Source organism: Petromyzon marinus, chromosome 53 (assembly GCF_048934315.1).
Source record: "Petromyzon marinus isolate PM22_M1 ecotype Great Lakes invasive population chromosome 53, UKy_Petmar_22M1.pri1.0, whole genome shotgun sequence".
NCBI classification, from domain to species: domain Eukaryota; kingdom Metazoa; phylum Chordata; class Hyperoartia; order Petromyzontiformes; family Petromyzontidae; genus Petromyzon; species Petromyzon marinus.
This window is the reverse complement of record NC_133719.1, coordinates 4,857,162-4,884,248: the sequence shown is the minus strand read 5'-3', so window position 1 is coordinate 4,884,248 and position 27,087 is coordinate 4,857,162. Positions and strand designations below refer to the sequence as shown.

The 27,087-nt window shown below is 44.5% G+C and overlaps 1 protein-coding gene and 1 long non-coding RNA gene across 2 annotated transcripts; one reads left to right on the top strand and one right to left on the bottom strand.

Moving 5' to 3' along the window:
* LOC116954026 (sorting nexin-6-like) lies at positions 1 to 22,236 on the bottom strand. Its single transcript, XM_032974419.2, has 14 exons — positions 22,178 to 22,236; positions 21,988 to 22,038; positions 13,367 to 13,462; positions 12,254 to 12,364; positions 11,065 to 11,186; positions 8,923 to 9,046; positions 8,409 to 8,504; positions 7,438 to 7,543; positions 5,159 to 5,234; positions 4,982 to 5,021; positions 3,688 to 3,774; positions 2,833 to 2,992; positions 1,510 to 1,595; positions 1 to 258 (listed from the first exon to the last, which is right to left on the bottom strand). Exons 1-14 carry the CDS (start codon positions 22,181 to 22,183, stop codon positions 208 to 210), a joined length of 1,212 nt encoding a protein of 403 aa, XP_032830310.1. The 5' UTR covers positions 22,184 to 22,236; the 3' UTR covers positions 1 to 207.
* A 496-nt stretch (positions 22,237 to 22,732) lies between these two features.
* On the top strand, positions 22,733 to 26,105 carry LOC116953969 (uncharacterized). Its single transcript, XR_004404670.2, has 3 exons — positions 22,733 to 22,831; positions 23,014 to 23,104; positions 24,525 to 26,105. It is a non-coding gene; the product is annotated as an uncharacterized LOC116953969 (long non-coding RNA).
* The last annotated feature ends 982 nt before the right edge of the window (positions 26,106 to 27,087 follow it).

Below are 27,087 nucleotides of genomic sequence, written 5' to 3'. Positions count from 1 at the left end.
TGGAAGAATTTTTCTGTATTTTATTGCATTTACATTGGGAAAATACAGTAAACAAAACTTTTTTTTAACACTCTTTTCAGTGATGCTCGTCAGGATTTATAAACGTACAACGTGCCCTCATGTTGTGACACACAACGCTTGCGGAAGATACAAACAAATATTCGTTACTACTTGGTGGCTTCGAGCATACATCCATCCATTGGTCCCCTAACAGTTCTGAAGCGCTGTCAGACTGTTGTTCAGCATCTGCAAACTGGCCTGTTCGACACAGCACACGGCATTAAAATTCGGTAGTTCACGCACACTGTACTAACATAAAAAAACTAAAGCATGTTTTATCTTACCATGCAAGGCCCACTTGAGCTATACAGCTCTTTTGCAGAAGCGACCTGGCCACAAATGATAGCTCAACAAAGCGGCTTATCATCGCGTCGAAATGTATAGCAGCCAAATAGTCTGAACGCATGTTTCTGAGTTTGGAGGGAAAAACCGGATGACCCAGGGAGAACATGCAAACTCCAAATATACAGGCGTCAGGGTAGGGATCAAACCCGCGACCTCTTGCGTACCAGGCGAGGTAGTTAAGATTGCTGCTTCTGTTCAGTGTATATACAGCACTGAATATCCATATAATCGGTGGATATTCTGTATGCATGTATCTTTGTCCAGATAACTTCTCCCAGACCGCTGCAGCAATTATAATGAATGGGGAGTCATTTGAAAGCTTATATGTAGTTTATGCAGAAGAGGGCGAGATTAACAAAATAAATACCTATGTATGACCTGATAATTTGGTTTATCCACTTCAGCAATTGGAACAGCATGGCACGTGAGGAGCCCCATTCAAAAATCAAGTCGGCGTGTTCACGAGAGCAGTGGGTAGCAGCTCATCTCCACTGGTGGCCCTGAGGCCATTGTTGGATATTCCACATTCCTACGTAGGGGGCCAGATAATCCACAAGGATGACCACCGTTAACTTCCAACAAAGTGAGAGTCAATTTTGTTGACCCAAGAAAAAGTGATCGGGCGAGTTGAATTTATCTCATGGCCTTTCAACAGTGGGTAAGGTGCACTGACCATGCCACGTGAGGTCAGACTGCCGTCACGTGTGACCGTCATTTTGTTTAGGTATTACGGCCATCACGCTTCTGTCATGTCTCCCGTCATAAGTTCCATCCCACGGAACAGGAAATTCTCAAAAGAATGATTACTGCACATCTGAGAAAAATATCTTCAAAGCACATCGGATTTCTCTAGGATAAAATAAAGATTCTGCTTCTGACTTGCATTTACAGGGTGCTTAAAACACTTCATCATCTCAAGAGTGCCTTGCATCATAATCTCATCTCAACCATGCCAAGGCCCTGCAGAAAGACTGGCTTAGGGGACCCCAGGTGGTGACCACCATAAGACAACACCCGTCTGGGTAAAGTCTGCCAGTGTTTGTATCGTCTGCCCATGTTTCTATCGTCTGCCCATGTTTCTATCGTCTGATGTCGTCGCCATACCTTGGCGTGCTTCAGCTCCAGCTCGGCCATCTCCACGAGGTTTTTGCGGAACGCTGCCACTCGCCTCATCTTGAAGTCCATCAGTTCTGAAACACCGTAATAAAATGCAGGTCAAACGTGCCCATCTCTGAATGAAGTTCTCACCAAACCATGGCCAACATTTCCCATCCTGCAATGCAACGATCCATCTAGACGCTGCCGATTAAACCGGATTTAGTTAAAATTAATCCCTTTGGGGGGGGGGGGGAGGGCTTCTCATTTGCAAGGGTGTAATAGTTGCAAACTTTGCCAACAAGACAACAAGAATTTTGATTTAAAGCTTTCGTGACTGCAGTAATTCATATTCTTAGCTCTTTCGGTAAAGACTTTACCGAAAGAGCTAAGAATAAGACAACAAAAGTTGTGCAATTTAAAGAATGGTGGCACATGTTAAAGAGAATTTGGCTGAAGTAAATTTCCGCATAAGCCACTTGGTTAAACTTTAATCTGTGGCCAGGTTGCTTCTGAACAATAGCTATATAGCTCAGTGGGCCTTATCCTGGTAAAATAAAAATAGTAAAAAATTTAAATACATTTAATCGATCCTTCTGAGCAGTGTATACCCACTCGGGCATATTTTTTTTCCTTTGGGCCCCCCATACCATTGTTAGTTTGAACCACCAGCCATTATTCCGCTTAGAGAACTTATCCTGCACAAGCCCATTTACTTTTTTTTTTTAACAGTGAATACGATTGCTCTAACGTATGCCAATTGTTTAATCTCATGTTCCTCTGTCTCTCAGTGTAATTCTCAGCATGCATTGCACCATGCTTCCATGGTAGGCCATGTGCAGGAATTAAAAAAAACATTATTCATAAGGAAAATTGCCATGACTGTTCAATATCATATTTAGCATTCCAAAAATCACACTAACATACTTTATTTTTTTAAATTTTGATTCCAGTCCACCTCCAACAGCTGTCCTATGTGAAACTATGTTGCTGTGTCTTCCCGTTGTGCGATGGGAAACCAAATGGCAACGATCCAAGTGCTGCAGATACTACGACCACTATTTTTATTGAGCTATACAGCTATTTTACAGAAGCGACCAGGCCACAATTAGTAGCTCAAGGGAGTGGCTTATCACGTGAGAATTTATAGTAGCCAAATACTCTAAACCCACGCCGAGGGGAAAACAGGAGGACCCGGAGAAAAATCCACGCGATCATGGGGAGAGAGGACATGCAAACTACAAATACACAACAAGCGGCGTCAGGATTGGGATCGAACCCACGACCTCCCGCACATCAGGCGAGGGAGCTAACATCTCGCCAGGCGTGTACCCTGTCGCGCCGACGTGGAGAGGCTGTCGAACTTGTGCATGGCGAGCTTCTGCTGCATCTCCGCCTGCTGCACGTCCTTGCCCTTGGCACGCGCCTTGTCCAGGGCCCTGCCGGTATTCTCAGCGTCCACGAGCGAGCGCGCGCGCCGGTACAGCAGGTCCTGGCAAAGACGTTAACAACGGTCGTTTGGTGACCTCACCACAGCGTTCGTGGCAGGCTAGGTGCACTTTGAGGCCATGTGAAAGTGTTGAATAAACTGAAAACTATAAAACTTTTTTTATTTTACCAGGTAAGGCCCACTGAGCTATATAGCTCTTTTCAGAAGCGACCCGGCCACAAATGACAGCTCAACGAAGTGGCTTACCACGTGGAAATGTATTGTAGACAAATACATGCGTCACCTGTATGCCAGCGAACCATCGCTTGCTGGCAGGCGATGGGACACACAGATCAGGGTGTTCTGGGTCAACAGATTGAGATGACTGGCAGATGCCCTCTTGACTGTGTTCACACAGTATTCAGCAATACAAAATGTTGGGGCAAGTACTGTTAGCGAATATCTATTTGCTGTGTTTGAGTTTATGTACCTGTTTTTTAATGTGCCAGCGAGAGTCACTGATGATGTGACTGCCGAAAAAAGTTTCCAAAAAACTTTGACATGCAGGTGTCTGCAGAGGTGTTATATAAAATCGTTAAAAACATTGGAAGTCAAATAGCCTGCCCTTGCAAAAAAACTGTCACCAGGGTCTTGGAGATCCACTTAATAGTAAAACCAATCGCAATGTACTAAGGAGAAATGCTTGGCTTATGCATTTCGCTAATGAAGGGTTGGTTAAATGTGACACCACTGCTTACCTTGGCTGCTTGGGTTTCCCGGACGTAGTATCGCAGGAGATCGGTGAGCTTGAGGTCTTGGTCTGACGCCACCCTGCCCTGCTGCTTCTGCAAGTAGACAAAAGCAGCTCCCTCTCTTACTGTAATCGTTAACCTATTGTGGGAAACACTCCAAACCAGCCATGAGCAGATTATGGGGCCATCTTTATTGTTACACTTGGTCACCTTGATCTGGATCATTGGTTGATGCCAGTTTTGAGATGATTTAGGCTGAGCTGACCCAGAGAACAGGTTTACACGAGGTTTCAGAAATTAATTATTAAAAATGGCATTGGCCCTATGACCAAATCACCCAGAATGTGCCGATCTCATCAGCTGTGAGAAATTTAGAAGAATTGAGCCTGGACAGTTCTGGGATGAATGACCACCATGCACAATTACATTAGGCTGCTGCAGGGCTACACTGTAAGCAGAGGGCAGTACACAAATATATTTGTGTACTGGACCATACTTTTATCTCTGCTCTCCGCCTTCACAAATCTGCACTGACGAGTTCAACATGTCGGCTTCCCCGACCAATATCCATAAAACAGGTTTTTTGGGCTATGTGGCATAAATATATAAATGTGTCGTTAAACCCACCACCACCCGACACAGCCAATGAGTAAGGTTTGTCACGTGAAACAGAACGTGCCAATTCGTTACTAGTACAGCACATTGGTGTCTTGGAGAGCAAAGCCACAACATTTACAATCTGAGTTCGACGTCTCGCCAGTAATTACAACTAGCTTCATCAGGCAACACACCGGTGTGCTGTACTTGTAACGAATTGGTATGTTCTGTTTAAGTGACAAACCTTACTAATTGGCTGTGTCGGGTGGTGGCAGGTTGAACGACATTTATATATTAACGCAATCTAACCCAAAAAAAACCTGTATTATGCACTGACCAGTGTGACGAAGTATAATCAAATAACCCCCATGGTAAGGGAATGCCCCCCTCATCAAACAGTGGATTGACAAATGGGCTGCACATGTACCTGTAAATGGCTATGGCTGGGAAGAGAACTTATTTTGATGGCATCATCGCACACAATGCAGTTTAAATTGACCACAATGCCATCTTAGCAATATGACATGAACTATTTTATCACCACCACCACTATCATACATTGTTATCAACAATCACAATTCACATCAAACCCACCACAATCATAAATAATAAGTCCAAAAAAACTGCAGGAGAAAATATATGTACTGTTGAATGAAAATCAAAGACGTACGAATTAAACAAAAAAAATAATGGCGTTACTTACGCGGTACTTCTCAAACATGTCTGACGACAGCTGTAAAAATCTATTTGTTAAAGAAACAGAAAGTGGAAATAAAGTCAGCGTTGTAACACTCTTAAGAGAAATAAATCAACGCGATTACTTTCACGCCCAGCATTTACGCGCAGTAATGAAGGCGAGGTAAATTCACTCAATATTCACCTGCTTAGCTTGGAATACTCCTGCTCCCCAATGTTGTAGAGCCACGTGGAGATGCCAATGTAATCTTCAGAAACATCTATCGAACAAATGGTACATTTGTAAAATTAGACAATGGTAACCATACTAAAGGAAACAAATGTATACACTCAAAATTCCAAGTGGTGCCGCAAACATTAGCCCGTTGTGCTGTAAACCCAGAGGGGCCTGAGTTTGATTCCCGCCCACAGTTAACATCAGTGGGGGAGTTATATCTGAACCCCTCCTGGGACCAACCCTGCCATTTAATGAACGCACACTAACCAGTGAGCTGCAGTAAGGTCAACCTCGATGCCCGACAGGGCTTCAACCAACAGTGGACCGACAGATGGCTATAAATATTATTAGGGATTATACAAAAACCTGATACCACGACCAGTGTGTATATATGTGCCCTGACATTGCCGTAATGAAATTCTACGATGTCAAATATGTTCCACATTCTCCGAATTATAAGATGCATCCGCCCCACATTTTAAAGTAAAAGTTAGGGGTTGCATCCTACTCCAGTAGAAGGTGGTGTGCATGTGACCAGGCTTTTGTAACTTTTCTGACACTGGACGCAAGTTTGGGATGTCTTACTTTCCAGAGCATCGGCGAATAAGGTAGCAATCATGCGATGCACCGCACAGCAGTAAAACATGCAAGTGTACATACAGTGAGTAATGCACAACGGCAGGCATAGAGCAGCGAATGTTTAAAGTGTCTTGTATGTGGGCTTTCATGACCAATGTTACGTTGTTTCTTTTGTGTCGGACCATGTCGGTATATTGCCATTCAATAACTAGAACCTGTTCACCACCCAGCAAAATGTCACGTGGGCAAATATGCGAAATTATTTGGTTTATTAGTAAAATGACAATGCTGAAAGGCAAGCAACATTTTGATAATGTATACAGCAAACCCTTGTTAATTTTACACAAATGGGGCTCTGGCCTTGCCGAATTATCCAATATTCCGAATTATATACAACGGTACTCCCCAGTGCCTCCTGCCCCCAAAAAAATCTTCGCACACCAGATGCAGTGACACACTCTGCATCAATTATATCCAAATCTTTGGATTTGTCTCACAGACTGAGGGATTTATACTAGTCCCTTTCTACTACTTCTTGATGTAGGTGTAGACGACATTTCTGAGAGGGTTGGCTTGCACAGTGCATCAACAATGTAAAGTGCAAAGCAACGGGTCTGCACTGACGCTTACCACGTATGCCGCCACCAGACTACGTCATTTTTTTGGTCGTGGCGACGGCGTCGCTCCACGTGTATGCCGAAATTGTACCATTCAGTACGGCAATTTGGCTCGTGGCGAATTACGAATACTGTATCTATGCCGAAAACGCAGGCGTGCCGAAATATCCCCAATTATGAATGATCAAATACCGAAATAACGAGGTTTTACTGTAAATATATTTTATTGTGATACTTGTAACAAGAATAATTTTAAAACTCAAGGCTGAATGTTTATTACCTTTGTAATCAAATCAAATCAATCACTCAATTAATTGGCAAAATGTTGCTGACTAAACATTCCAGTTTTTCTTAGAAACAAAACTAATATGCATATTTGCCCATGTGACAACTTTATTTGTTTGGCTCTATTGCTGGGCGGTGGAGGGTTAAAGTTAAAGATTGGCATTATACCTACATGATGATCTTACCCAGGGGTTAGTAAACCCGGAGCCCCATGCAGCTCTTTAAGGCTGCTTCCGTGACGTTATTTATTAATTCGAAGAAAAAAAAACATCTCTTCTCGTTTCTAGAAGATGGTTTCAAATTAAGCAACCATTGGAAAGATGTTCTAAATCGAACCAAACATTAAACTAATTTTCAATGGTACAGTATATTTTCATCATAAGTCCGCCAATTAAAATTTTTCAAGTAGTGGTACCCCAAACTTTCGCAGCACATGCGGGTGCATGTGCACCCGCATGTTCACCCTCTCTACACCTTTCATCATGCTAAGTCCGCCAATTAAATGCTAATTTTTTTATGCGAATTCCTTTGTCAAGGCACCTCAATCCCTCTCACACAAGCTTAAAGGCCGCGGTCCGAGCTTGGCTCTGTTTCACTCCAGCGCAGTCTTCGAGACAGTCTGGTCCCTTCACCTGACGAAGGCCGCTTGTGATTGTGGCCGAAACATCGTGAGAATTTTATTGTTTTATATTTTTTACCTACGTAACCCCTCGGGGTCTTACCCAAACAAAACTGTTAGCGAGTTTTAAAAGTGTCGCCGCCTACTTTTGTGCGCCCGTGTCATCTTGTCGGCCTTGAGTGCACTCTCCTTCACGCGCATGTGATACTCCAGCAGAAAAATCTTCTCGTGCTCAAAGAACTCATCCGAGTCCTGCACAGACCCACGCACATTTCATGTCAATCCAGCGCTAGCACTCGGCGTTTTAAAGTGTGTTAGAATCTCACAGCGGTGCTCATAACCCGACTTAAGAGAGCACTAGATAGGACACGTTTTCATGAATGTATTGCCATGAACATACAAGGGCTTCGTAAAACAACCCTTTCCTTCATGCCTCGCAGACATACGACTATAAAGAGGCATGTTGGGCAGCCACAAAGAAGTGTCCGAGCATATCTGCTTGTTTAAGAAAAAACACACAATGGCTTACACGTATGTGATTCAGGCACAGGTGCTTGAAATGTTGGTTTCCAAAATAATTAAGGGTATATACATTCACCAAGACGCAATGATATGGTTACTGATGTTTTTTTTTTTGAACATTGGTTTAACATTTGCGCTGCAACATAAAACGGTCTATTATTGTGAGTTTTTGTGTGAACGGAAGAAAAGGTGACACTAGCGGTTTTTCACACTGTACTATGAACCCAACGACCTGAATTTCATTCCCGATCATGGCAAACATCAGCGGGAAGTGACCCAAACCTTTCCTGAACCCCTCTTCAGGAATCCACATTGACCAGCATGGTGAAATATGTTTAAACCCTCATGACCGATAGACAGTCTGTGGGAAGATTTTCATCTGGCTATGTTTTAAAAGAGGGGATTTAAAATATAATATTACAGTGTCTCAAAAAACGTAGTTTGGATCGATTTAACATCAGTGTGCTTTGGTAAAAATGTCTCGTACAAATTAACAGACAGCTGCAATAACAACATTGTAAAATAAGCACAGAGGTAAAATTGGCTACCAGGCTATGCAGCCACCCATGTGGAATGAGAGGGCTTAAAAAAATACCTTTGCTCCTGAAACCAGGACTTCATCAGCTGACTTCATCATGCTCTTCAAGAACCCTCCCAAGATCTCTTTGGTGTTTTTGCCACGCACACTGAGCTGCGAAAACAGTCAAACATCTCAACGAGATCAGACCAATTCACCACTTAACAATTTCCCGTTCCTAGACGTCTGCAAGTTGCACGCAAGCGGCTCAGAGTTAATTTTATTGAGAGAGGCATAGCGCCATTGTTTTTAAAAACATTACATACTGACCGCACATAACTGTAGCAACATGACCACACTCTATGATAGCTCACGCCAAACTGTGCCACAAGCCGTCCCGCGCATGGCCTTGTGGGAGCCTCGGTACCGATAAAGTTATTTTATCTTCTGGTTTCGTTTTGATGATGTACACGTATGTCATCGGAACGGAATCGGAAGACAAGCTGATGACGTATACGAACCTCACTGGAACGTGAGAGGGTTGATAAGACACCCAAACTGTTATACTTGCAAAGAGCTTAAACGTGACTACCTCTTGGTCATACTCCAGGAAAATGTGGAAGTTGCGGTCTTGGCTCAGGATGGGGTGCGCAGCAAGTCGGCAAAGGAACACCTCGTGCATGGCCACCGTCTTCTTAAAGATCGCCAAGTATTCTCTGCAGTGGGATGGTCGCACCGTACACAAGAACATAACAGAGTTGTTTCTGATGTTCGTACCTTGGTGGGAGGGTTAGCTATTCCGTCAGGTAACTCCCAAATTTTTAGAGGACAAAAACAACGAAGTCCTGTGAAGTCGTGTTTACTCAAACGCGGGACTGTCCGAGTAAACGTGACCCGTGTTGACTGACCCTGTTGGATTTACCGTATTTTCCCGCATATAGCCCGGATACGCATATACCCCGCAAAAATAGCGTTTTGTGTCAAACAAATTTCAGAAAGCCCGCACCTCCATATACCCCGCATGCATTCATATCTTTAACGTCGTTACCACAGCTTAATTCCATCATATTAATACGAAGTTTACATTTGTAATACATTCCACTATCAATTGTTAACATTAAAATCATAACGTGCATAAAGAAAACAAACTAACCGGAAACGAGTGAACTTAAAACAGTAAATAAGTAACAAAAGTAAATAAGTAACAAAAGTAAATATCCATTAAATAAGTAACACATAACTGGTAGATAAGCAAGTACAGTTTTAGCATTGGTAGATTGCGCACTGCGCAGACAATAGCGGCACTACGGTAACGCCGTTGCCCCGCCCCCAACCTCTCTCTCCACCCAGCTCTCTCGTCAACAGGTAAACAAAGTGCTGTCGTTTCATTGTACAAACAATTCGAATAATTTAAAACGTGATAACATGTGCAATTTTAGTGTGAGTGGTTTATTCAGCAGTGCTTTAGGCAAAGGCAAGTGTTGCATAGTGGATAGTCCTACCATGAAAAAATTAAACGAGTCACACTTGTAAAATATTTTTGGGAGAGCCCGCACCTCCATATACCCCGCAGGGTCTTGTTTTGTTTGTAAAAAGTGGTATACTCCGCGGGTTATATGCGGGAAAATAAGGTACTCAAGAGCCGTACGTGTACAATCTTGCATGTTACCGCGATGATGCATTTAACTCGGTCACAAAACTGCAAGGTAAATTACACAAAATATCCAAATCATCATCTCGAGTGCTGATCAATACAGCTGTGGCTGTGCAACTCCACATTTAGAAACATACATATCCATGTTTTTAAGACGTAGGCTTTCGCGATCAGTATTATTCATAATAAAGGTTTTTGGGTTAGATCGCGTGAGCATGTGTCGCGACCCTCCACCACCCGACACGGCCAATCAGTAAAAAAATGAAAGAAATAGCAATAATTTTAACCACTCTGATAGCTACAGACTTAGTGCAGCCTGGAAGCGTATTATTAAGTAATACACAATACATATTACAATTCCTTATAGAGGAATCACATACTAATTAACTGATTACTAATCAATTATATAATTACAATACCCCCCCCCCCCCAAATCGCCCCAAGATGCTGGATGTAATTACCAGCGAAACGTCAGAGTACTCAAATTCTAAATGTTGCGGATTCACTCTTCAAACAAACGGGTGGGCTGAAGAAGTAACTAATTGGCGTTTTGTTAACGTGACACATTTTTTACTGATTGGCCGTGTCGGGTGGTGGAGGGTTGTGACGCATTTATACTCAAGCGATCTCACACAAAAACCTTTATTTTGAATACATTTTCAATGATTTACATTATTTTTCGACTCCAAATTTCCACGTGATAAGCAACTTCGTTGAGCTACCATTTGTAGCCAAGTCGCTTATAAAAATAAGCTCAGTGGGCCTTACCTGTTAAGAAAAAAATAACTTATTTAAATTGTTATATTTTCTTAAGTGGTTTGTTTACCTTTCCTATACTTTGCACTCATCATTTTTCTCGTATTGTTTGTTGTTGTAACATTTTGACCTTCGATTTGCACGGTCGCCTACGTACGGTGCAAAAGAAGTACAACACACATACTGGACATCTGTGAAAAAGAGCTATATAGCTCATCGAAATTCCTCCAGTATAAACATTCTGATTAAGCTTGAGCGGCAACCGCTCGTATAATGGATAGCGCGTATGCGAGAATGAGGATCGCTCGCTCATTTGCAACTCACGCCTCCAGCTCCTGCTTCATCTTGGAGAACTCCTCCTTGGTCATGGTGGCCTCGCCCTCGCCCAGACGCTGCAGCTTCTCGCGAGACGAGTCGAAGTCGGGCCGCGGAGGCGCCGGCGGGATCTGGTGGCACGGGAAACAGGACACGCGTACACAGGACAAAGCTTTAATAGACTGTTGGCGAAAGTGCCGTTAGCGAGCAGCACCTATGAAGGCCTGCACGGCACACGAGGGGGTGGGTGGCCAGCACCATGCCTGGCCGCCTTTGTCTCCCCAGTGGCGATGTTTAGACGCTCCACCAGGTACCCATTTGAGGCTGAGTCGATCGAGGGGAGGCCCAGGACCGGCTCAGATAATCGTCACTGGTGTTGGCCATGAGGGGAGCACAGCGTGCCAACACCGCTACACTACTACTCCCATAACCCACGAAGTAAAAATTGGGGGTACGTATTAAATAAGGACAGTTCCGACTGATAATTGTCATTGTAAAATCTTGAATTTATCCAAATTAAATATAGAACAATTTTTACGTGAAGGATTATTGTAGTCATTGGTTCAAGGGCTACACCTGATAACTTGTTTTAATTAAAGGCAACTGTCTCCAATTGAACCAAGGATGTCAACGGTGTCAGCTCAGTATTGACCTCAGCCACCAGACCGTCAACTCTGGAAAAAGTCAAGACATGTGAGAAACACGTCAGGCCGTATTCTAGAATCGATATATGGTCTACCAACCCAACCTACAAGATACTGAACTGTTGAGCTACCTGGCCACCTCAAAAAATGTATGCATAAATTAGTTAAAATTGCATATGTCGATCTGATCATGCTGCACAACACGTTGACTTATAATTGACAATCCCACATGTGCAGTGTGGCAGAGACGCGTGTGCTGTATGTATGTTGAACTTCTTTCGCACCATATGTAGCCAACCGTTCTAATTGGAGGTGCGAAGGAAGGACAAGCTAAACCACGGGTTGGCAACCAAAATAACAAGCCATTTTTTTTTATCCGGTAATTTTTTTTTTTCTACATTTCAAGAGCCGCATTGCATGTGAATTACGTCACGAAGCACTCCTTTAAGGAGCCGCACGCGGCTCTGGAGCAGCAGGGTGCCGACCTCCCCTTGAACTAAACACAAAAAGCACCGCGCGTGTCGCTCCCAGGTGCTCGTTCGGCAGGCACTCACGACGATGCCTCCATAGTCCTCGTTCTCCACGTACGAGTCGTGCAGCCAGATGAACTCCTCGTGCTGCCGCGACACCGACAGCTTCCCCTTCTTGAACGTCGGCAGAGACGTCTGTATGGGCGGACGGGGGGAGGGTTGGAGGTTGGGTGTGATGACACACGACCGTTACTGCGCACCGCTTATACCCATTTAGCCTCCTCCATGGCCATCTACTTGGGAATCGGACCTAGACATTGACTTATGAGTTGCAATACGTCGCTATACAAAGGCATATGCAATAATAACTGTGCACCGCTGGAGGTGATAAGGAACTGAAGCTTAAACAGTTATTGGTGGGCGGCAGAGGGAAATGTAGCAAAATCACTTGTACTTTACTTCTGGGATTCCATTTCTTTGTACTCCACCTTCAACCCACACTCACCAGCATGGTGAAGTAGTGAAATATATTTCTCCGGTGGTAGTGCAGTGTGAAACGCAGTCTTAAATCAGTCGAAGCATCACAAAACCGTGTGAAATGGCGACAAGGGGAGTCATTCATTTAGCAGTGGACTAACCACGGTTGATGACACCTTTGCACCTATGTGCACACGTGTATGTGCTTGTGCGCGTAGTATTTGTGAGGAACGGTAGTGTAGCGGTTAGCGAACTGCGCTACGAACCCGGCGACCCGAGTTCGATTTTCGCTCATGACCAACACCAGTGACGAAGTATATGAATCAGTCCTGGGCCTCCTCTAGGTCGACTCAGCCTCAAATGAGAACCTGGTGCAATGTATAAACATCACCACTATGGAGACAAAAGCAGCCAGGCATGGTGCTGGCCACCCAACCCCTCGTGTGCCGTGCTGGCCTTCGTAGATGCTGCTCGCTAACAGCACTTGCACCAAAAGTATTTTAAGGCTATACAGGGGGTCTTGATTTGAAGTTTTCGTGACTGCAGAAACCACGCTTTCCCACCTGATGACGGACGCTTGTGTTGCGCCCGAAACGTTGTGATTTATTTTATACCTACGTGACTTTACCGAAAGAACCAAAGAGTATACGGGGGGGTCTTTGTCTTTGGTACTTGTGTACGTGCACTGGGCCAGCGTGGCCGAGCAGAAGCCACCCTCACCGTGGTTTGCACCGTGAACTTCACTTTATCTTTTTCGCTCAGCGCATCGGAGATCTCCACCTGCAGCGGGGAATCTGAGGAGTCCTCGTCCTCTGCCTAGGAGCCAACCGTGCAACGGAAATTAAAAAAAGCCACCTATCAGAGACACGGATAATCAAGACTCACGTGTACACCCGGCAGTATACATGTGTACACCACAGTCAAGCCGATCATCAGTTCGCGTGTTGATGGGGCAAAGCGAGGCTAACTCCCACCTCTTCCAGGTTGTCTTTCCAGCATGGAAGAGTAGACCAATATACTCACCAGACGGGCCCTCTAGAACTCCCTCGGAATGAAGGCTCTTTCACCAACAGTGGCATGAACATGCAGCAATTCATGGTTGTTTAACTTTGATATTTAACTTGCCAAGCCGGTTTATGAATAATGTATAAATATGAAAGCCCTGGTGTAGAATACACCACAATGTGTAACGTGACCTATCTGCATTCACTTTCCGATGTACGCATACCATTGTACCGTATATTTGTCATTATATTACAACCTCAAAATATAAATGTTAGGATCAAGTATTGGGTTTCATTATTTGTCTTTCCTGTTTATGACTCACTGCCGCTTTCTGCAAAATAATCGTGACCAATGCCCATGGCTTCTTGAGTTGGGGTCGCACTGATATGCTATAAAAAAAAGAAACTCACTGTATACAGTACTCGTTATGTGTATACTGTACTGACGGATATCAGTCACACAGAACCAGACACTGAGATCCAGACTCGCAGATACGTAACTTCACATACAGCCATACTCACACAAGAGTGTGGTGTTTTCGGAGACCCACACTGACAAAGAACCACAGACTTGCAGAGACCCAAAGACTTAAATAGAGATCTGTAGACTCACATAGTACCACAGAATTGCAGAGACCCAAAGACTTAAATAGAGATCTATAGACTCGCATAGAACCACAGAATTACAGAGACCCAAAGACTTAAATAGAGATCTATAGTCTCACATAGTACCACAGAATTGCAGAGACCCAAAGACTTAAATATAGATATTTAGACTCACATAGTACCACAGAATTGCAGAGACACAAAGACTTAAATAGAGATCTATAGACTCACATAGAACCACAGACTTGCAGAGACCCAAAGACTTAAAAAGAGATCTATAAACTCTCATAGAACCACAAACTTGCAGAGACACAAAGAATTAAATAGAAATCTATAGACTCACATAGAACCACAGACTTGCAGGGACACAAAGACTTAAATAAAGATCTATAGACTCGCATAGAACCGCAGAATTGCAGATACACAAAGACTTAAATAGAAATATATAGACTCTCATAGAACCACAAACTTGCAGAGACACAAAGACTTAAATAGAGATCTATAGACTCACATAGTACCACAGACTAGCAGAGACACAAAGACTTAAATAGAGATCTATACTCACATAGAACCACAAACTTGCAGAGACACAAATACTCAAATAGAAATCTATAGACTCACATAGTACCACAGACTTGCAGAGAAACAAAGACTTAATAGAGATCTATAGACTCACATAGTACCACAGACTTGCAGAGACACAAATACTCAAATAGAAATCTATAGACTCACATAGTACCACAGACTTGCAGAGAAACAAAGACTTAATAGAGATCTATAGACTCGCATAGAACCACAGAATTGCAGAGACCGAAAGACTTAAATAGAGATCTATAGACCCTCATAGAACCACAGACTTGCAGAGACCGAAAGACTTAAATAGAGATCTATAGACCCTCATAGAACCACAGACTTGTACAGAGATATCGACTCAGAGGTCTGAAGGCTCAGAGACCAACCAACTCACATCAAGACCAACAGCATTGAGCCACAGAATTTCAGAACCCGACTCAAGACTTACTTACATGGTGACTCATACATAACTTATCTCTGCATATGACTATACAGTATAATACACATTCCAAGTTTATCCACAGCGTCTTGATATGTGATCACATATGGACCGCTGTACACAGTATAATTATACAGGTACTTATAATGGACATGTTTAGTATACACTTTATCTATACTCAAAGGTACTGTGTAATCAAGTTCTAAATTCGCATAACAACCACAGACTTGCACAGAGACTCCAGAGACTAACGCTGTGATAGAGATAAGCTGTTATCTGTGCGTGCATATTCACCGCCTTGCGAAGCGAAAGAAAGCTCAGAAGAAGGGGGCTGCCAATCCGGATTACAACTTGTACAAGAAGCCGACATTCGTCACTACGCCCCGCCCGTGCCAGGCTAGGTGCACCGTGAGGACAACGGAATTTCAGTTTCATTTATTTTGGTATAGCCCTGTGAGCCATTCGGCTCTTGAATCGGGTGCAACCGCAACAAACAAAAAACACGAACAAGAAAACATCTTAAAGTGACTATGTGACTGTGCAACCTGAAAATCCAGGAAAAAAAACAGCAAAATATTCCAGAAAAAGCACCATACACCACCAACCCAGTGGGATGTAAGTCAAACAACAACAACAACCACAAGACAACTTTAGATTAAGGCCATCAGTCTAACTCCGTACTACAACAAAACAAAACATGGCCAAACCAAAAAAACTTTTCGAAATCACCAAAATAAAGCCCTAAATGCAACGTAACAGTGATCATTGGGACTGTGACCGAATTTTTTACAATAAACTACATAAATAACATGTACCACCAAAACCCTGTTGCCCAGGGGTCTCAAACTAGCGGCCCGCGGAACGATATTTTGTGGCCCCCTACTTGACATCAATTTTTTTTTTTTTTTTATTTTTTTTTTACTATAGCTCAGGCTCGTGACAGCTTCTGGTGTTTGTTGACAAGTTAGCCAACGCGAATTAGCAACGTTAGTCACTTGGTTGAAACGTGATTCCGGAGTGACACCAAGTGGAAGGAAAATATATCCTGTCACCCAGTGCAAGGTACAGAGGACTTAGGAAGTGGGCGGACTCAACAAGAGTAATCAGTGACCTAATAAAGACAACAGAGTGTTGCAATAGGAAAGGGAAAATAATTACATGGATAGCAAATAGCATGAGATGGGTGGCAAGAACAAAAGCCAAATGGTGGTTAGAACCTGAATATTATAAAGAAGTTAAATTTCGATTTAAAGCTTTCGTGACTGCAATGATTCATCTTCTTTGGTTCTTTCGGTAAAGTCACGTAGAATGAGAATAAAATAATAAATTGCTAAAATAAAATAACACAATAATATTCTCACGACGTTTCGGCCACAACACAAGCGGCCTTCATCAGGTGAAGGGAGCGAGACTGTCTGGTAGGACAGCGCTGGAGTGAGAGAGCCACGTTCAGATCACGGCTTTTAAGCTGTGTGAGAGGAACAAAGAGCCTTGACGAAGGAATTAGCATAAAATTTTGCATTGAAAAGGCTGAATGATTAGCTTGTGACTGGTCACAGAAATAGCTATGTTAAAAGTTAAAGCATACACATCCGCAGAGGCACCCATTGTTAAAAGGAATTAGCATAGAATTTAGCATTGAAATAGCTAAATTAAGGCATTCGCTTGTAACTGCTACAGAAATAGTTACGTTGAAGTCAGAGCATACACATTCACCGAGGCACTTAGTACAAATCAAAACAGGAGAATTTAGCATTGAAATAACTAGGCGAATTTAGCATTGAAATAACTGGGTGATTTGCTGGTGACTGGTCACAGAAATGACTACACATCTGAGCTATTCACAGTACTATATAGTGAACCAATAAAAACTAAAATATAAATTACCTTCATGTTATCAATAAACTCTATATTCTCCAATCAGCTAAGCTGATTGGAGAATATAGAGGTAATTTATATTTTAGTTTTTATTGGTTCACTATATAGTACTGTGAATAGCTCAGATGTGTAGTCATTTCTGTGACCAGTCACCAGCAAATCACCCAGTTATTTCAATGCTAAATTCGCCTAGTTATTTCAATGCTAAATTCTCCTGTTTTGATTTGTACTAAGTGCCTCGGTGAATGTGTATGCTCTGACTTCAACGTAACTATTTCTGTAGCAGTTACAAGCGAATGCCTTAATTTAGCTATTTCAATGCTAAATTCTATGCTAATTCCTTTTAACAATGGGTGCCTCTGCGGATGTGTATGCTTTAACTTTTAACATAGCTATTTCTGTGACCAGTCACAAGCTAATCATTCAGCCTTTTCAATGCTAAATTTTATGCTAATTCCTTCGTCAAGGCTCTTTGTTCCTCTCACACAGCTTAAAAGCCGTGATCTGAACGTGGCTCTCTCACTCCAGCGCTGTCCTACCAGACAGTCTTGCTCCCTTCACCTGATGAAGGCCGCTTGTGTTGTGGCCGAAACGTCGTGAGAATATTATTGTGTTATTTTATTTTAGCAATTTATTATTTTATTCTCATTCTACGTGACTTTATATAAATAAGTTATAGATTATTATTACAAGAGAAACAAAGACAAGGAAAAAGGACAGATATGTGCAATCGCAAAAGACAACGAATTTACCAAGAATAATTTAATCAAAAAAGAGCAAGAAATTTAAAGATATAAAATATGAGACAATGCACTTGATGTTAAGAATTAAGACAGGTGGAGTAACATGGACACCAGAGTTAGCTCAATAGCAAGCATCCAGAGAGATTTGGTAGACCAGAAGGATATGTAGGATGTAAACAAAAATAAGAAAATCTAGATCATTTTATTTATGAATGTGAAAAGTATAAACACCTGAGAGAGAACACGATTGATAAAGTTAATAATAAGAAAAACGAAGTGCTAAAAAAAAACTATGAACAATGATAAAGTTTTCAAATACCTCTCAGAATATATAGAAAGGGCATACTAGATAAGATCCCAAATACTCAGGTATTGGGATAAAAACATGTAAACATATCGCAATGGAAAGCCCGCCTTAAGGGTGACCAAAGCGCTGTAAAAGTGTATGGTAGGCAGAAGCCAAAGCATTGACAGTACCGTAATTTCCGGACTATTGAGCGCACCTGATTATAAGCCGCACCCACTAACTTTAAAAAGAAAGTTGTACATATATAGGCCTGCATTTGTCTATAAGCCGCAGGCGTCCACGTTGTAACATGAGATATTTACACGGAAAGATTTTTTAAACTTTTAATAAAAAAAGTACCGGTAACATACACAAATACGTACTGTAAATGCTTTTTTCCCCAAACAGTAGCCAACCAGGAACAGTCCATCCATTTTCTATCCCCGCTTTGTCCTAATCAGGGTCGCGGCGGGGGGAGGGGGGGGCTGCAGCCGATCCCATCTGCTTTTTTTTTGACACCTCTGAAAGCTTTTGTCGTCTTTTTTCATTGAGTCAGTTCTTCACGCTGCCGCCTCCAACGTCTCACCATTGATTCATCGATGCCAAGCTTACGTGCAAGCAGCTCTATTTCCTTCTTTGACAGCCGGATCGATCGCCTTTTAACTTGAAAGCTGCATCATATTGCGTTTCTTTGCGTGTTTTCCATGATGACGGTGTGTGCATGAAGCGCAAAATGACTGATCTGAAGAATTTAGCGTGAGTGCATTTGATTGGTCCACTGTGGCCTGATCGGTAATTTAATTGGTCTGATGTGACGGTAAATGTTTTGGCGGCATGAAGCTTGTGTAAAAAAAACATAAATTAGCCGCATCATTGTTTAAGCCGCAGTGTTCAAAGCGTGTAAAAAAAGTAGCGGCTTATTGTCCGGAAATTACGGTAGTTTTTTATTAACTTTTTTTCTATTATTATTAAATGTGTTTTTTTGTCACACAGCCCCAGTCATGTCTTTCTCTAAACCTGCCGTGAAGAGAAAGGTTGGCGACGAGCACAGACAATTTCAGTCAAAGTGGGAGACGGAATATTTTTTTGTTGAGCACAGGGGCACCCCGACGTGTCTTATATGCACAGAGAAAGTTGCGGTGCACAAGGAATACAACATCAGCCGTCATTACTTAAGTAGACATACTGAGGAGTATGCAAAATAGCAGGGAGATGAGAGAGAGGACAGGGTCGCCAATATTAAAACATGTCTACTGAGGCAACAAGATTTTTTCGAGAAAGCAAGCAAAGAGAGTGATGCAGCAGTCGAAGCTAGCTTACATGGTGAGTGAGATGATTTCTAAGGCGGGAAAGCCATTCAAAGACGGCGAGTTCATCAAAAAGTGCATGTTACAGGCTGCAAGTATAGTCTGTCCGGAAAAGAAGGGTCAGTTTAGCAACATCAGCCTTTCAGCCAACACAGTGGCAGGGCACATTTCTGACCTGTCAGGGTAACATACACGATCAACTGCGTGAGAAAGCCAAACATTTCCGTGCATACTCAGTCACTCTTGATGAGAGCACAGACATCACTGACACTGCGCAGCTCGCAATGCATGTCCGTGGTGTTAACGACAATTTTGAAGTGACGGAAGAGTTGCTCACAGTGAATCCAACGCATGGCCAGACCACAGCTCAGGAGATATTCCGCCAGCTGTGATGCCATTGTGGATGCCGGTTTACCATGGAAGAGGTTTGCTGGAATAACAACCGACGGAACGCCATCAATGACAGGGAGGGAAAATGGACTGGTGGCACTTGTTCAAAGAAAACTGGAAGAGGGTGTGGAGGAGGCCATTGCTCTGCACTGCATTATCCATCAGCAGGCCCTTTGCAGCAAATGCCTGAAGTTTGACAATGTGATGTCTGTCGTTGTGAAATGCATCAACCATATCAGATCCAGGGGCTTAAAGCACCGGCAATTCCGCGCCTTTTTAGAGGAAATAGAGTCAGCATATGAGGATGTGCTCTACTTCACCGAGGTACGTTGGCTCAGCAGGGGAAACGTCTTGAAGAGGTTTTTTGAGTTGAGAGCAGAAGTGAAAGCCTTCATGGAGAAGGATGGGATGGCTGTTCCTGTGCTAAGTGATCCCAAATGGTTCATGGACTTAGCTTTTCTTGTTGACATCACACAGGAGCTGAATGTACTGAACAAGAAGTTACAAGGCCAGGGGCAGTTTGTCAGTGCTGCCTATGACAAAGTCAGCACATTTTCCACAAAACTTGTGTTATGGAAAGCCCAGCTCTCTCAGACAAACCTCTGCCATTTCCCAGCATGCAAGGCACTCATGGACGCGGGCACACCATTCAGTGGTGAGAAGTATGCTGATGCCATTGTAAAGCTACAGGAGGAATTTGATCACAGGTTTGCAGACTTCAAGACACACAGAGCCACTTTTCAAATGTTTGCTGACCCCTTCTCCTTCGATGTGCAAGATGCCCCTCCTGTGCTTCAAATGGAGCTAATTGACCTGCAGTGCAATTCTGAACTCAAGGCCAAGTTCAGGGAGGTGAGTGCAAAAGCAGACAAGCTTGGACATTTTTGGAGAGAATTGCCCCCCACCTTCCCAGCTTTCCAGGATGTTCAAGCGGACCATGCGCCTTTTTGCGAGCACATATCTGTGTGAAAAGCTCTTCTGCACCATGAACTTTAATAAGTCAAAGCACAGGTCCAAACTTACCGATGAGCATCTTCAAGCCATACTGAGGGTCTCAATTGCTTCCTCCCTCAAAGCCAAATGTGGCTCAGCTGTGTAAGAAGAGGAAGTGCTGCCAGGTCTCTGGGAGCAAGGAGTAGGTAAGAGAAGCCTACGTTCTGGAGAACCGTTCATGTTCTGAACTGTTATTAATAAAGATTGAGCAGATTGGATCGGCTGTACTTTTTTTTTTGGAATACTTTGATGCGGCCCAGCCTCACCCAGCCTCTACCTCGAGCGGTCCCCAGGTGAGTTGAGTTTGAGACACCTGGTGTAGTCATAGCTGGGCTTGCCATGAGTCACTCCACAACATCAGGAGCATCAGTCGCAGGCGTATCAACATGTTTCAATGCACCTTTAAGATCAACACGCTAAATCAAAATACAGATAATGCTTTGCAGCGGTCACCCGGAGCGACGCATTTTTATTTTATTTAAGGCCACTGAATAGCAACGGAGACTTAACAACAACAAATATTTCGATTTAAAGCTTTCGTGACTGCAAGAATTCATCTTCCCTTCACCTGATGAAGGCCGCTTGTGTTGTGGCCGAAACGTCGTGAGACTATTATTGCGTTATTTTATTTTATCAATTTATTATTTTATTCTCATTCTACGTGACTTTACCGAAAGAACCAAAGAAGAACAACAAATATATTGAATGTATTTTGAAGCTCTGTCGTCCCGACAGTTCTGTTCCTTTCACCTGAAGGCTGCTTGTGTTGTGGCCGAAACGTCGTGAGAATTTTAGCGTGTTATTTTATTATTTGATTCTCATTCTACGTGGTGACTTTACCGAAAGAACCCAAGAAGATGAATCCTTGCAGTCACGAAAGCTTTAAATCGAAATTTAACAAATATATTCGCTATAAGCGCGCGTTGGAAACTTCCGATTGGGGACAACCCCCCCGCCGCCCCCACCAAACATTCGAAGCCCCTTATATCTCACTGCCATCGCGTTAAATCAGTCACTTGTCGCTACTTTATTAACTTTATGACACGGGGAACTTCCCTCCAAAAGCGGCCCGCCAAAATAAAAAGTTAAAACTTTCGAAAGGGCCGCGCCTACTCGACTCACTTGGCCTGCTGGAGCTTCCGCCACCAACTCCGGGTCATCGTCCACGCCGTCCTGAGGACGAGAGCAAGTTTACATCAGCGATGTTGTTGTTGTGTGTTTGTTGTTTTGTGTTTGTTTCGCGTGAGGGGGAGGGGGGTGGTGAAGCGAGCGGTGGGACTTTGCTTCCTGAGCCGAAAGCGAAGCGACCCACCATCATGGTTGCGCCGTGACGTCAGCAGTACACACACACAGTGGTGACGTCACTGCGGGTGGGGGTGGGGAGGGGTGGTGGTGGTGGGGGTGGTGGTGAGGGGTGGTGGTGAGGGGTGGTGGTGAGGGGTGGTGGTGAGGGGTGGTGGTGAGGGGTGGTGGTGGTGGCGAGGGGTTGGTGGTGGTGAGGGGTTGGTGGTGGTGAGGGGTTGTGGTGGTGGTGAGGGGTAGTGGTGGTGAGGGGTTGGTGGTGGTGGTGAGGGGTTGGTGGTGGTGAGGGGTTGGTGGTGGTGAGGGGTGGTGGTGGTGAGGGGTGGTGGTGGTGAGGGGTTGGTGGTGGTGAGGAGTGGTGGTGGTGGTGAGGGGTGGTAGTGATGGGTGGTGGTGGTGGTGAGGGGTTGGTGGTGGTGAGGGGTTGGTGGTGGTGGTGAGGGGTGGTGGTGGTGGTGAGGGGTTGGTGGTGGTGAGGGGTGGTGGTGGTGAGGGGTTGGTGGTGGTGAGGGGTGGTGGTGGTGGTGAGGGGTGGTGGTGGTGGTGAGGGGTTGGTAGTGGTGAGGGGTGGTGGTGGTGTTGAGGGAGCAGAGGAGGTTCGTGAAGGACGCTGCTGCTACTGGGCAGTTGGATGCAGTCGCGACCCCTACCAACAACAACGGAGGTACTACTGTGGTTCTTTCGGTAAAGTCACGTAGGTAAACATAAAAAAATAAGTTAATCAAATCACGACGTTTCGGAGGCAACACAAGCTTCCGTCATCAGGTGTAACTAGCACAGCAAAATGACTGCCTCCGAAACGTCGTGATTTGATTAACTTATTTTTTTATTTCTGGATCATTGCAGTCACGAAAACTTTAAATCTAGAAGAAACAACGGAGGTGCTGAGGAGCAACGCTCACAACAATGAGCGGATAAAATGCGGCAAGTTGGCACGGTAAGGGGGTACAGCTGGTGGTGCATCTACCGGTCTTCTCAGTCATCTCAGTCATCATCGCAGTCATCATCTCGGTCATCTCAGTCATTTGCGAGTCATCGCAGTCATCTCCCGGTCATCTCAGTCATCTCCCGGTCATTTCAGTCATCTACCATTCATCTCAGTCATCTATAAGTCACCTCAGTCATCTCAGTCATTTGCAAGTCATCGCAGTCATTTACCAGTCATCTCAGTCATCTACCGGTCATCTCAGTCATCTCCCGGTCATCTCAGTCATTTGCAAGTCATCTCAGTCATCTACCGGTCATCTCCCGGTCATCTCAGTCATCTACCAATCATCTCAGTCGTTTACCGGTCATCTCAGTCATCTCCTGGTCATTTCAGTCATCTACCAGTCATCTCAGTCATCTACCAGTCATCTCAGTCATCTCCCGGTCATCTCAGTCATCTACCAGTCATCTCAGTCATCTACCAATCATCTCAGTCATTTACCGGTCATCTCAGTCATCTCCCGGTCATTTCAGTCATCTACCATTCATCTCAATCATCTCAGTCATCTACCAATCATCTCAGTCATTTACCGGTCATCTCAGTCATCTACCAGTCATCTCAGTCATCTACCAATCATCTCAGTCATCTACCAGTCATCTCAGTCATCTACCAGTCATTTCAGTCATCTACCAGTCATCTCAGTCATCTACCAATCATCGCAGTCATTTACCGGTCATCTCAGTCATCTCCCGGTCATTTCAGTCATCTACCAGTCATCTCAGTCATCTACCAGTCATCTCAGTCATCTCCCGGTCATCTCAGTCATCTACCAGTCATCTCAGTCATCTACCAGTCATCTCAGTCATCTACCAGTCATCTCCCGGTCATTTCAGTCATCTACCAGTCATCTCAGTCATCTACCAGTCATCTCAGTCATCTACCAGTCATCTCCCGGTCATTTCAGTCATCTACCAGTCATCTCAGTCATCTCCCGGTCATTTCAGTAATCTACCAGTCATCTCAGTCATCTACCGGTCATCTCAGTCATCTACCGGTCATCTCATCTCAGTCAGTCAACCCATGCCATCCACCTGGGTCTGTCCCGAGGGGCCGTTCATAAATGACGTCACGCGATTTTGGACGATTTTTGACCCCCCCCCTAGTCACATGGCGTCACAAAGTCAGACCCCCCCCCTCAAATATGACGTCATAAAGCTATGCCCCCCCCTCCCAAAAAAAATCGCTTTAAACTATTGTCATTGTAGTGCGTATTTAATGTGGCGCTGCACTCTGATGTTGTAGGAGAAAACATTTATTAAAAAGTCTAGTTAAGTAGAACGTGTTGTCTATATTTAAAGTTGCTAGTTTTGATGTGACGTCACATTTCTCACCCCCCCCCCGTCGTCACAAATGTCTGCCCCCCCCCTAGGTGCGTGACGTCATTTATGGACGGCCCCCGAGACCTGCTGCTGTCAGCGAAACCTTCGACACTTCACGTGGCCTCAAAAGTGCACCTAGTCTGGCACAGGAGCCGTGGCGACGTCACCGTCACTTAGTGGCGAACGGCGGCTGTTGGTATTGGGGAGCAGACGGAGGCGCGTGCCGTGACGTCAATTAACTATAAAACTATCTATGACGTCCATTCGTAAAGAGGGGCCGTGTGGTGTGGGGGGGGAGAAGCGATTAGGCGCGATGACGTCATTTTAACAATAGCCAAATTGCCGACGTCAGGGCGCGCCTGGAAGTAAAAATTTGTCAAACGACGATGGGGGTGGGGTGGAAAGAGACCGGTGACGTGACGTCTTTAACGGCGGGAAGTTCAAATTCTTTAAACGGGATCGGGATTGTGGTGAACGGAGTTGCACGCCTTTCACGTCATTTATTTTAGCGGTGGGAAGTTCAAGTTCGTAAAAAAAAGAGGACCGAGATCTGAGGGGGCGGGGGCTGTGGAGGAGACGTGCGACATGACGTCATTTTAACAAAACATTAAAAAATCGGTGACGTCACGGCGCGCGGGAAATCCAAATTCGTGAAACGGGACCGGGATGCGAGGAGACGACATACGAAAGCAAAGGGGCCACATGACGTCATTATTATTATTGCGGGAAATTAAAATGTCCTAAGTTTAAATATTGCTGCGGTGTCACGGTGAGCACACGGCGGGTTCGATTTCCCCGGCGTGGAAAATTTTAAAAAAATAAAAAAAAAATCTGAACGTTTCCTTCCATCCCTCAGAAGTCTGCATTGCAAATTTTGCAGATCGACTTATTAAAAAAAACTTGGCGGGGTAAAATGTGGGAACTCCCACCTCACCCCCGGGGGGACATTTAAATCATTTTGGCGGGACCCCGGGATCCCGCAAAAATCAGGTCAATAATAATAATAATGATTATTATTTTTCAGTCCGCCCCACTCTGTGATCCCGACAGCAATGCGCCGCCCGCCCAGACTCGCCGCGCCAACAACAAGCGCCAGCAGCAGCAGCAGGCGGCGATCACCACGATGGGCGCCACCCCACCGGTCAAACGCAAACCCCGGGGGGCGACGACGCCCTCCGGTCAGCCGTCGATCCTCGGCTTCTTTGCCAAGGCGAGCCCCACCGCCCCCCCCCCCGGGCAGTGAATTTAACGTGTTCGTGTAATTTTTCAACTTTTTTACGAAACTCAGTGTCCCCCGAGTAGCTCTCGACGAGGGCCAATCGATTGACCGCTAGAGTTTTGTTGTCGGTAAGGCGACGAGACTCGTGTCGCTACGCGGGTTTTCCCACCCCGGGGCAGCGATGGGACCCCGGGGTCCCGCCAATTGCTTCATTTCACCAGCGTGGGCCAGATGACTGAACTGTCTCAAGAGCTCTCCACAACACCTCGAGTTAAAATCGGCACTCGAGAGTTCGTCATTGAGCAAGGCCGCACGCTAACGGGGGAAAGTGTGGGTACGTCCAAAGGGGCCGTCCATAAATGACGTCACGCGATTTTGGACGATTTTTTACCTCCCCCCCCCCCCATCGTCACACGGCGTCACAAAAAGACAGACTCCCCCTCAAATATGACGTCACAAAGCTCTGCCCACCCCCCCCCCCCAAAAAAAAAATAAAACATGTTTCAAATCGCTTTAAGCTATTGTCATTGTAGTGCATATTTAATGTGGCGCTGCAATCTGATGTTGTAGGAGAAAATATTTATTAAAAAGTGTATTTAATTAAGTAGAACGTGTTGTCTGTATTTAAAGTTTGCGCATTTTGATGTGACGTCACATTTCTCAACCCTCCCCCACTCGTCACATCGTCACAAATGTCTGATCCCCCCCCCACCCTAGGTGCGTGACGTCATTTATGAAAATCAGAGTGTAGCGCCACATTAAATACGCACTACAATGACAATAGTTTAAAGCGATTTGAAGCATTTTTTTATTATTTCGGAGGGGGGGGGGGGGCAGAGCTTTGTGACGTCATATTTGAGGGGGGGGGGTCTAACTTTTCGTGACGCCGTGTGACGAGGGGGGGGGGGGTGGTCAAAAATCGTCCTAAATCGTGTGATGTCATTTATGGACGGCCCCTAACACAAACAAATAGACATTTTTTTATACTCTTTGGTTCTATGGCTGTACACCTTGAAAACTCAATTTCCCTCTACAAGATTACGGGTAAACCGTATGGGATGACAGGTATGACCTTTTATCGTATTCATTTTATATTGGCACATTCGTGCGTGATTATTCACCAATGATTTTCACTCCACCGCTACCTCCCTCGGGGTCCGCTTGGTTGAGAACCACTGCTTCAGAGCTCCTCCTAGTGGAGACTCTTTCCACCCAGCTGTGGCGTGAGCGAAAATTTGCAGGGCTTGCACCCTCATCTTCTACGGCAAGGGTGGAGAACCTTTTATCTGCCAAGGGCCATTTGCAGGGCCGGAGCCAGGGGCGGGGGGTGACAGGGTAGACAATTGTCACCCCCGAAAAAAAAATCGAAAATCTGAAACATTCTGCGTATAAGT

Coding starts and splice junctions, on each gene's coding strand:
- LOC116954026 (XM_032974419.2), bottom strand. Junction 8,505..8,922: donor TCCTGGAGTATGACCAAGAG/GTAGTCACGTTT, acceptor CTGTTTTCGCAG/CTCAGTGTGCGTGGCAAAAA. Junction 259..1,509: donor TGGAGCTGAAGCACGCCAAG/GTATGGCGACGA, acceptor TGTGTCGAACAG/GCCAGTTTGCAGATGCTGAA.